The sequence below is a fragment of the Thermobia domestica genome, chromosome 13 (genome assembly GCF_964235325.1).
Source record: "Thermobia domestica chromosome 13, izTheDome1.hap1.1, whole genome shotgun sequence".
NCBI classification, from domain to species: Eukaryota; Metazoa; Arthropoda; class Insecta; order Zygentoma; family Lepismatidae; genus Thermobia; species Thermobia domestica.
The window spans coordinates 61,568,415-61,581,105 of NC_137466.1; the positions used below are offsets into that span (position 1 = coordinate 61,568,415).

The window sequence follows — 12,691 nt, forward strand, 5'->3', positions numbered from 1 at the left end:
TTCAGAGAGGTTAGACATCTGTCAATAATATTCAGTTTATATTGCTTTGAGTTTCATACAAAATCTCTGTTTTTACTGTGCTGAATATGTCACATTTTGTGTTAACTAAGCAACATTTGTGGGAATTTTTAGTTTTCTACTTTAATTGGACGAAAGTGCAGCTGAAGCGCATCGAATGCTTGTAGAAGTTCATGGTGACAATGCTCCAATTGATAAATCATGTAAGGAATGATTTCGATGTTTCAAGAATGGTGATTTCAGCGTTGAAGACAAGCCTCGTTCTGGACAGCCAAAAAAAGTCAAAGACAAAGAACTGGAGACATTCCTCGATGAAGATTTGTGTCAAACGCAAGAGAAGCTTGCAGAATCATTGGGAGTTACGCAACAAGCAGTACGAATGAAAACCATGGGAATGATTCACAAGCAAGGCAACTGGGTACCTTATGAACTGAAACAGAAAGAGGTTGAAAGGTGATTTTTTTTTCGCTTGTGAGCAGCTGATTCAAAGGCAACAAAGTTTTTTTTTTCTTTTTTTTTTTTTTTTTTTTTTTAATCGGACTGTGACGGGATGAGAAATTGATATTCTACAACAACACCAACAAGAAAAAATACTACGCTATGCCCGGTCAATCGTTACCATCGACCTCAATATCAACACTAAAGTCGTAAATTCATCGTTCGAAGGTCATGCTGTGTATCTGGTGAGACCAAAAGGGTGTTGGATACTATAAGCTGCTACAACCTGGCGATTCCATTACAGGCGATGGGCATAGGCTACAAATGATTCGTTTGAGCCGTGCATTACGAGAAAAGCGACCGGAATACGAGCAAATACATGACAAAGTTATCGGCCTTATGGCGCAGAAGTCGTAAAAATTATTTGGAAACGCTCAAGTGGGATATTTTACCACATCCACCTATACGCCGGACATTGCTCTTTCTGACTACTGGTTGTTCCGACGGATGCAGCACGATTTGGCAGGTCACCGGTTCACTTCTTTCGCAGAAATCGAAAATAGGCTCCTAACTTGGATCGCCGCAAAAGACATTCTCGAAAAGACAGAATTCGAAAATTGCCTGAAAGGTGGGAAAAAGTAGTATCCAGCAATGGACAATACTTTGATTAATCTGTTCATTCATTTTGTTCTGAAATAAATCCATTTTTGACCACAAACAAACGGACCGAACTAATTTGTACTCCCAATATAAAATATGTGAATCAAAACCTAGCGTTCAGAATAGCGTAACATGAACTAAGATAAGAGGTTAGAACCCTAGAATATCCCTGATTACGCCACCATACTCGCTCAAGAATATTTTCCACTGCAGAAAAAAAAAAAAAAAAAAAAGTATTCACTCTCATTTAAACACCTAAAACTGCAATTTCAGGAGGGTCAATATTCAAAAATTTCCAGACGAACCCTCAGATTCTTCGTTGAGCTTGAGGTGCTTTCCAACCCCCAACCCCTTCCCAACCACACCCTCAGGTTGTGGACTGTAAATGAAAAAAAAAACTCACATTGATTTTCAAAACATGCCGCTCATATACAGATACCAAGCACTAATTCCAACACTTTTGTTTTCTTTTTCAGAAATAAGTGCCTTATCTCTGGGAATACTACTGGGAATACAAACAATTTCATTGTGTATAATAAATGGAGGAAATAATCGACTTTATATGACTGCAATTCCTCTATAGGTTAGATTTCAAAGATATACAAACAATTTTTCCCTAAACTGTTCTTTTCATTATTTTATACAAAAGGACAAAATTGATAAACTCTGAAAACACTAGAAAAATTTAACTAGTTGACTGATCAGAAAATATCTTAATTTTAACACAGTTATATTCTCTTAATAGAAAGAAAAGTAGTATCTTACCAATAAGAGCTTCATCTGGTTCTGGACTCTGAATAAGCCGCGACAGAAGTTTAAAGAGTAATGCTAAGACATCCAAATTTTCAGCACTTCGTACAAATACTGGCAAACAGCTCTTCCTCAATAAGCCCCAGATCCGAATTATAACGAGTAATTCTCGTAATGTATTCAGAGCTTTCAGATCTCTCAATAGTTCGTACTGAAATTAAATAGTTATGTAAGTAAATATCACGTTGACAAATAAAGATAATACAAGATATCTGTATTAATTTGATTTTCCTTTAAGTATCAAAACAATAATATGTTGAGTCAATCTCACAAACTAAAACCGCTAACATTTTTTATGTAGCAGCATTGGTTAAACTTTTCTAAAATGCAATTTTGTAATTTTTAATCTATAATTTTGTTGTACAGAAAAATGGAAGACTGAACTCCCATCCAGCAATGAAACTTTTGGTAGGAACGATTTACAATTTTCCTAGAAAGTGCAATTTTTCATAGATTCAAAGAATATAAACAAAAGCACGTAAGACTGAAATTATAAGACTGCATTGTTTTGTTGTATTTTCTTTTATATTTAAATCGTAACCAGAAATTTAGCAACAAAATTCACAACATAACTGAGCCTGTTAGTTCTCTACATATGTATAAAACGCATTAAAAAAATACACATATAGATAAAAACTGCCAAACTGAATAATAGTAATAGTAATTGCCCTGCAGACAACTTCGTTCAATTTCTATTGTCAGCTTTTTAAACGTAAATCCATAGGACTTGCACATTCAAAAAAAATATCGCTTTGGATTCCAATAAAGCAAAGAGCAAAAGCAACCCGTTAATGTTCAAATTCGATAGTTTGAGTTTAATGGCTTGAGCGAAATTAATTTGCCACTATATTAACCTTTTCTCGAATACTACAGTGAAATGTTTGTGTACAATACTTCAAGGGCTCCCAGAGTGTCTACTAACATCTCAAAATGAAATTTCGTTACTTTTTCGTGATCCATCTTCTTTACCAAACCATAAAATTTCGTAACATTCTCAAAGAGTGAATTAGGCAGAATTTTCATACATGCGTTAGAAGCGTGCTTTGCTAGCGATTTGGTAGCGTCTAAAGCCGATCATAGACATTTTTGGTGGTGAATTTTGACGTTTGTAGAACAAAATTTTCTAGTTTGTACTTATATTTGTACAGGAAAGAAAAAAAAAAATAAATTTCATGACTTTTTCTTGACTTTCATGACCGTTTTCTGATTCTGACTTCGTGGCTTTCGTGACCGATAGACCGAATGCATCTGAAGCAATCGGTGAATACTGGACATATTCCTAACAGAGCAACAGTGTAAAAGGTTTCCAATACATAGAAAATAAACATTCCATTCACAGGTAGGAATTTTGGAAATGCTACCCAGAGTAACCACAATACAATACAAGTACTGTTCCCGTAACATTCATTTAACATTCATTTGTTTATAAAATAAATTTCTTCTTGCTTTGGTGACGTGTAGTTGTTCACAGACCTACATACCTGAGTTCAAGATTGTAAACAAAATCTTCATCTTTAATGGAAAGACACGAATTTATAACCTTCCTCACAAAAAACACAAAAATTATCATTGAATAATGTTCTTGACGATCTTCATAGAAACTGAATTTAAGTTACTGACTTATAAATCAAAATTTCCGCCTTCAAGGAATAAATTATTATTACCGTCAAATGAATAATACAACGCGTTTTCGAAGAAAGGCACTATTGTTGCATGCAATTATTAGTGTTTCTCTTTTTATTTATCTCTTATCATGTTATTCTCACACACTAAAATACGTCTAAGTCGAATTTCGTTATGGTATTTGCATTAGAATTTAATTTACTTTACAGTTTGAACATTTACGCACCTTTATGAAAACGAGTAATGAAATTCTTATTGACCTTAATGCATAATTTGATTTATACCTCGCAATATTTCATTTGCGCAACTATTGCATATATTCCTCAGGCCAGTCGCTCAGTTTCGTTGAACAATACCTATTTACAGCCTTCTAACTAGCTTCTTTTCTTATATCATAGCATGTTTCTATTTGTAGAAATTTTAAAGTTATGTGGCAAACTCGAGAAGAAAAGTTTTTAATCTATCTAAATACATAAAACCGAATGAGAATTTGTGTTACTTCATCATGCAATAACTACTGAACCAATTAAAATGATACTTTACCTGATGACATGGGGGAGGGGGGAAGGAAGGGTTGACACATAAAACTAATCGAAAATAACTGATATTAGTGTCCAATTCATAGTTTCCAGGTTCCTCAAATAACTACTGGCACTTCCGATGCCGTTTAGTACGAGTTCATCCCCAATGACATTGGAGGGGACAGACTGAGGGTGGGAAAGGGGTACCATTACGGATTTTTGTCATTACACTTTCACTGAAATGGGAAAGGGGTCTAAATGCTTTCCATAGCTATTTATCCCTTGTGAAAAAGAGGCATTTCAGCTATTACACTAAAAATATCACCCGAAAGTGGCTACCATTTGTTCTTCAGTTAATTCTAGTTTATTACTAAACGCGATTTCTATAGACAACTCGGTGCCAAATGAATTTAGACATACAATGTGATTATATAACAAATTATTAGTGTATTACAAGCTTCTCTTCTCAAGTTCGATATTTACAGCTATATGATTTTCTATTGCGTATTTTATAGTTTTCCATAAAACTCTGGGTAACTGGCCTAAGAATGTGGCAGCAACTTGTAAACGAAATATTCTACATACGAATCACACTACGCATTAAGATAAATACGAATTTTATTATTCATTCACTTCTCAAATAGCTCACAGCATGCCATGTTCTTTTCAGCCTATGTCCAATCTGTATTTCTTATTATTTATTCTATCATAGTTTGAATACTTACCCCAGCTCCTTTGGGTTGTCGCTGTTCTGGAAGACACGTAATTAAATTTAATGCCAGATCTGCCACCCACTGAATTAACTGCTGTAACGATTGAAGCGTTGCATGATCCACAGCAAACTCTCTGGCTTCCAAATGAATGCTTTCCAGTACTTTGTCGATTTCTGTCATGCTTTCGACTGATTGGCTATTCATAACAGCTGTAAGAATGAAGATGATAAATGTAGAAATAAAGCAATTTGAAGGTATACTTACAAAACAATTGAAGTATTATAATTATATTATTAATATATTAAAACCACGATTTTACATATCTATTTCGATATCTCATCCCCAAAAAATGTAATAAAAATATTCCACTTGTTCAAAAAAAAAAAAAAAAAAAAAAAAAAAAATAATAATAATAATAATAATAATAATAATAATAATAATAATAATAATAATAATAATAATAATAATAATAATATTATTATTATTATTATTATTATTATTATTATTATTATTATTATTATTATTATTATTATTATTATTATTATTATTATTATTATTATTATTATTATTTTAAACCGTTCTAGTTTACAGCTTTGTTGTTTGTGAATATTTAAAAGTACAGAGTACACTATTGAAATTACGCTGAGGCACGGAATATCAGAATAGTTGAGTTGTTGATTTTGAATTTAGCGTCCCTTTCAGTAGCGAAGCTAGGCCCTATATGAGACCGGACCTACTGATTAACGTGGAATCCGAACCACGTAAGCTCCCGCCGGGAATCGAACGCCGGTCTCCCACGCCGAAATATCAGAATAATTTACATGTAATGCAACAGGTATATTCCAACGTCTAAGTATAAACGTATACGTAGAATAAAAGCTAACTATTGAAGATAAAGCTTCTGTCTAAAATCTTGTCCCCGTAGTTGAATCCAAACATTATTTATACTGAATGGATTTATGCCATCATCAAGGACGAAGGCAAAAAACTAAAAATTGCACTACTTGTTAAACAGACAATCAAAAGTAATAGTAAAAAAATATTAAAGTTTCAACTATTGCAACTTAAAATGTTTTGACCTTTCTACCTTTAGTTTTCATCGCCTTATCATTCAATTTAAGTACAAATTAAGTACAAAATTCAAATATGAAAATGTTTCCTTAACTAAACGTATACATTCGTAATCACTACTATAGAGAAAAAAAAGGAAGTGTAAACCATATAAAAAGACTTTGTACTGCTGTATACATAAGAAAATTTGAACAGGATTTTCTTTTGAACATACTGCGCCGATAACAGATTCTCTACCAGATTTATTCTTCTTATAGAATAGTTTCTGAATCAATCGCTACGAAATCGCTCTGTAGCTTTGAGAAGAAAAAAAAAAACAAAAAAACACTTGATTCTCTCACAGAATTTTCACAGAACTCGTATTAGCTAGAATATTTATCATTTTTTAAAAAGTTGTACTTACCTGTTAAAGTTTCAGCTGGACCTTTATCATGACTTGAAAGATCAGACGGCCGAAGAACAGATTTAAAGGCTGTGGCAACAGAGTGAAGCATCAACAAGGCACTCAAATCAGCAGCTTTCGATTGCCCATTTACAGTAAGCCTGAAATATTTTAGTTTTGATTAGATTCTCATCTGAAAAATACTTCAAAAAACAAAATTCACATTACTACTATCACAAAGGGACTATTTTAAGATATTTGTGAGAGTTTTAAGGAACAAGGTGAGCTTATATTCCCACTTCCTTCATTCTTCAAACGCATACAATTAACTCACTCGAAGCGTGCTGAACTGATACTAAACGAAATTCTTATGTGATTACTTCGACGTTCCTTTGAGTCGAAATACAAAACCAATCCTTAAATAAATTTTCATATTTTGATAACGGCAGTGGGCACTAAACATCTGAGACGTGACTTTGAAAAAAAAAGAAACATTTCAGGAGTAATACGTGCTCTGCTAAAATTAACACAGCATTAATGCCTACACAGAACACAAAGAAAAACTTAACAGGTTATACAAGTTCCTCCACTAATTCACTGGATTCGGGGTGTGTCTATGGAGTATTCATATGCTAAATACTTAGGCATAACGGAAAGAAACACATATACACTCACTAAACTGAAAAAATATATTCGTTATGCCAAATATAACGATGCCTCAACGTAAGTTATTTATTTATTTTTTATTTTGCTTATTTATTTATTTATTTATTTTAAAACACCTGGAAGATACAAAATATAGCATCGAGCAAGTGTAAATCAAAAAATGTTCGTCGTCCATAGAAAGAGAGACATCGAAACTATTTTTCATTCGAATGAAAGAATCAAAATAAAACTACCGACACATGCACTATGGACAGAAATTGGAACATCATTGACATCTTCAATGTCGTTATCAACCTTAGAAAAAGATACATAAGGATTTAACAATCGTATACTGTAAAGTTTCAAGGAGTTATAGTGCTTAATAGCGTACCATGGTAATGTTTTTAATGTATTTCCTATGTACTTAATTTCCATCCATCCTAACTCTACTAGAACTTTTTTCTTATCTGTCTTGACACTGTACAGGAAAATTAGACGTTTAATATGATTTGCTAAACAAATCCGAAACTAGACATACAAGATGATTTATGTACTCGTCACTCTATATGTAGGTAAAAATTGTTCCTGATATTTCAAATTCTTACGTGGAATTGTTTCAAAGAACAGCATGTGCGGTAAAAAGAATAACATATACAATATATGTAAAATTATAAAAGGTAGCACGGTAAGTAACATGCAAGGAAATTCTTCAAAGACCTTTTCAGCATCATTCCTCCAGTTGGTTACTATGTTCATGGTAAAGAAATTACGGTGGAAGTAGTAAAAGTACGTATTCACCACTCTATGCGTAACTGAGGAGTGTTTTTTTTTTCAAAACCTGATAAATACATAGACGTTACTTTCTCTGTAAACGCGTTTTTAAACTTCCGTATTAAAATATTAGAGCTGTAAATATAAAAAATACGCTGTTGTAAGCACTGATTTGATCGTATGTTTGTTGTTTAATTTAAATTTCCGTTTTGATAATTGAAGGCTATAAAGTGTTATTTTTTCAAAACCTAATTATCAAGTTTTGAAAAAAAAAAAAAAAAATCCCCGCAAGACTTGAAAAATCCTGCTTGCAAGTACCAGCCAGCCAAAAAATCTACTTACCAGATTAACGCCACTGTTTGCGGGAAACAATAACAAAATTGACAAAACTATTTAGCAGTGTAGTGAAGCTGAGAGTCGAATGAAAAAGATGTTTTTTTATTTGCTGTGTGGAATAAAACACATTTTTGATTGATCGGACTTCACTCACCAAATGTAAAAGAGTACTCGCCACTGGCAAGCAGGCGTGTGGATTTTTCAACCCCTGTCAACTGTTCGGGGTCTTATGATCCTTTTTGAAAGGTCAAAAGCTGCAGTAGAAAAACAAAAGGTATAACCTAACGATACTCATGAAAAGCAGTATATATATATATATATATATATATATATATATATATATATATATATATATATATATATGTCGTTTTAGAGTGCGAGAAGGCGACTTTTTTCAGATCTTGACTTTGAAAGAAAAATAATGATAATTAATAACAACGGGAAGAGACCTAACTCGCGAGTAAATTTGATCTCAAACCCATGTCAAACTATTTTTCCTCGTTTCTTCAGTGAAAGAAAGAAGTTCGGCTACGTCTTAATCAGGAGAAAACTCATTTAACATCAAAGTTAAGGAAGAAGATTATCTGTTCTCTAGATATCTGTTCAAAACACAGACAATACCACACTAACAATGATACGAAAGAAAATAAATCATTTGGGGATGATTTTAGAAGAGGGGCAAAAACGCATACAAATTTTATCCTAATTTTACTTTTTAACGCTTTCCCTACTACTTTCAGATGCGAGAAAGCGATTTATGCAGATCTCAACTTTGAACGCATTCAACTTCTGGAATTTACATAAAATCAAACTATTTGATAAACTCGCTAAGCTCAACAGTATGAAAGAAATTGGAGGGCATATTAGGTAACCACAGGTTACAATAGTTCGTTTAGACAGCTCAACTCAATTTTGCATCTGAAATGGTTATTTAAGTGGATTCCTTAGTTGAGAGTACTATTACTGATGATTCGGCCTCGATGATAAATACAGTATAAGGTGGGCACATTTGGAGATTTTCCAAATGCTTAACATCTCTTGTATACAATTTTGAACTATTATTAAAATTGAACAGTAATGATGTTCACTGTTTGCTGAGAAGAAAGCAGAACTTTCTCCAGATAGGGTGGCTGGGTAGTTGTTTATTAGTAGTGTAAACGCACTAGCTGTTGAGCTTAAGAAATGGTTTCATAATCATGCACTGGTTTTCAGGTTCACACATAGTAAAGTGTTATGTGAAACAAGAGCATTAGCGTTTTGTAACGAGAAATTTTGAGAAAGTGAAGCACTCGTGTTATTAAACAGCGATAACGTGATCAGCTAATGACATTGTACACACATTAACCTATTGATCAACCTTGTGCCTTGTTAAGTGGACGGGTGATTCGCATGAATATGATTGCGTAAGTAAAACAACGAACACAACTAAAAATGACTGAGAAATCAGTTTCTGAAATACATCTGCAATATTATGGTCACTTTCTGTCTCATTACTACACGTCTCAATATATACGTATATATCACGAAGGTAATGAAAATAATAATAATAATAAAATATATATACCACAAACATGCAGCAAAATGAGTGACATCTACAAGGTATTTTCTATCATTGAGAAATGTCCGTATTACATTTAAGGCTTCAGTGAATGAAAAAGGCAAACTTCTCGGTCACACACAATACCTCGAAGACAGATCTATTCTAATTTAAGAAAATTACAAAATAAAATATACCTGTACAACGAAGTTTTGATGCAAAGAAATTGCACGTAATGGTATTGTTGCACAGAATGTAATTGACGATTGAAGCTCTCGTTGAACCTCTCACATACTGCATCCAACATGCTTGGTCGCAAAGAAATCAACACATCCCACCAATCTAATCCAGTTACCAGACAGTACTCCAACAGGGTGCAAGCGTATGGAACTGTCATTGGTCCTCCTACATAAAAAGGAAAACGTTAACAGGGAACGTAATTTTGAAAGGTAGTGAGTATTTTTTTACCACAAATTTTAGAACTAAGACATTACTTTCAAATTCTAATATAATTCAGCAACTTAATCCCGTTATAATCTCTACAGAAGAAAAACTGAAGAGGCATATATTTGATGTTATCGTTCATCTTCTTGAATAATTCTATTACTGCACAAACAGATGAATTATCGAAAATAGTATTTGCTAGATTTGTAAATCCTGAGCCTATCCTAGAACTGGTGATACGATCTAAAAAGAATCTGGGAAATCAATAGTGCATATATGTTATGCATATAGTAGTTGTCTTCTAATTTTCGTTACTGATGTTCTCTCTCTCTCTCTCCTTCCAGAGCCCAAAAAGACGCTAAGTGAGTGTTTTACACAAATAACCAATATTTTTGAGACCTATTTTATTGTTTAGTATAGCTCATCACAAATACCCTTCAAATATAGTACTCAACACTGAAAATAATCTTTAAATCAGGCTATTTTAAACTACAACATTTTGCAAAACAAAACAGGTTACACTGTAAAATTAGAATATATAGTATTTTGAGAGACATGTGTTGCATGTTGGCTGTGGCTGAATGTGATCTCTTGCAAAGACTTTCAAGTCTATGAAGAAGTATGACAACTCTTATAAATGACTATGTTCGTCCGTATGTCATAGAACAAAACGGTAAGAGAAAGCGGAAAATTATTTTTGATGTGTATCCCAAGAATAGGTTTGATACACACCCTTCTTCCTCTACTGAAACTTAAAATGGTAAAATCTATCACTTAAGAGTTTCAATATTGAGCAAATACAGCCATAGAGAGCGAGAAACGGTCTCTTGACATGCATTCAGCTTCCTACGAATAGTTTCTATTCTTCTGCTGAAACTATCACTTCCGATTGTTCAATAATGTTCCCGTAACGTGAAACAAAAACACTCTTGTTTAGTTTTTCTTTGGGCATGGCCATTTGTGAGAAATAAAAAGTGATCCACTACATTTGACGTCACTCCCGCTCTTTATTCCCTTGGCTTACAAGTAATTAAATTGTACCTAGGACAATATAGCGTAATTTACTGCTAGGTATGTAACTGTTTCTTTTTCACGTCATTTTTGAGACAGTTGTTGATTTCAGGTTTCAGATTTAACTACATATTCAGCCATTAATTACACTCAATGATACAAATAGTAATAGACGGAGACATTACAAAATTGATTACGGTGGCTCGCGCGGGAACAGTAAGAGTAGTATCTGCAGAAAAATAACATGCATGAGAATATTATGACAATATTAAAGGTGGACGCTTCTTCGTACGCTTCAGGAAACGAGACAGATTTTGGTGCAGAAGAAACGGCAATTAAGAATGACTGGTTGAAATAGGCTGGTGAAAATGACAGAAACAAACGTGGAAAAAGTGGACAGATTTATTGTGGTACAAAGATGTACCATCTTCACACACATCGGCGAGGAACTGCAGGAGAAATAATTGGTTGGTTCGTTTCGAGTTTAAAGTATTTTTCAGCTCAGAGTCTATATGATATGTGGGCCCACAGTTCAACGTGAGATCTGTATGACATGAGCTGTTACAGAGAATTGTACCCGGGTTCACGTGCCACAGGCGTGTACACTAACCATAAACCTACATGGAAGTTCACACTTGAAATCATGACTGAGACCGATCTGGATATATTCATGAAGCGATCTTTGACCTCTATGAAACCAGGCCCACCACTACATTCTTGACACGAAACAGTTCAAACACCAGATACATAGGGACTCTCTCGCACCGAAGAAGGGTTAAAGTTCGTACCATCAGTCTGGAAAGTGATTACGGGAATATGGGAAACTGGATAAGATGTGGTGATAGTGAAGTGACATCTTTAACCGTAACAGGCTGGGCAGGCACCCTCTTCACAGATTAGTACTTTACCACTTTAAACCGGCTCCTGGATGGCAATATGTTACGTTTAAACGTTCTAGTACGAGCAACAAAACGCTTCCTGTTAGTGCGATAGATGGAAATTCAATTATCGACATATTTCATGTCTGTGCCGAAGCATTAAGGCAAATTCACATTTCCTTTTTGATGGCAGAAGGCGTCTGGATACCAAATTCCACGGTACGACAACCACGAAGAATGTAACTCATGATCTGGGGGTTCCCTGGAAACCAGTGAGGGATTACAACTCCAGCTCTACATACTTTTGATTACAATTGAGATATCACGTGCATTCCACCCATTTAGGAATGAGACGAACCTCTCCTTTCTCCTGCTATTTCTCTTCACATTTAACTCACCTTACTTTATAAATTTAAAAAAAAAAAAAAAAAAAAAAAAAAAAAAAAGTTGCACTCAAGGATCTATTTGCACTCCATATTTTACTATCATAAAATCAGGACGACAACTTTCCCAGCTACTAAGTGGTCCGTTAGCGGCACAAGAGTAAGGATAAAAGATAGTAAAATTTTTCCTTAAAGCCCAACCCATTTCCGGACAGTATTATGCTATCTATTGAAGACGTTATGGGATACTTGAAGCTGGAGTAGTGGCGAAATTTCCAAACGTCTTTAAGACAATGTCTTCATTCACACGTCTGCCGTTACTGAAATACTATTCATGAACTGTAACTATGTACGACTGTGTTGATAATGTGATTGGTGCAGTGGCTAATTATCTTGATAACTCTGAGAAAAACCTTAACGAGAAAAAAAAAAAAAATCAAAGCACTGTAG

At 34.0% G+C, this 12,691-nt stretch overlaps 1 protein-coding gene across 1 annotated transcript in view; it reads right to left on the reverse strand.

Annotated features, from left to right (window-relative positions):
- Positions 1-12,691, reverse strand: part of MED16 (mediator complex subunit 16) — an 80,192-nt gene that overhangs the window by 25,432 nt on the left and 42,069 nt on the right. Inside the window, exons 10-13 of the mRNA XM_081735791.1 lie at positions 9,723-9,930; positions 6,258-6,397; positions 4,796-4,992; positions 1,882-2,077 (exon numbers count right to left, since the gene is read on the reverse strand). Of these exons, the coding sequence (XP_081591917.1) occupies positions 1,882-2,077; positions 4,796-4,992; positions 6,258-6,397; positions 9,723-9,930 (741 nt within the window). The remainder of the gene's footprint in view (positions 1-1,881; positions 2,078-4,795; positions 4,993-6,257; positions 6,398-9,722; positions 9,931-12,691) is intronic.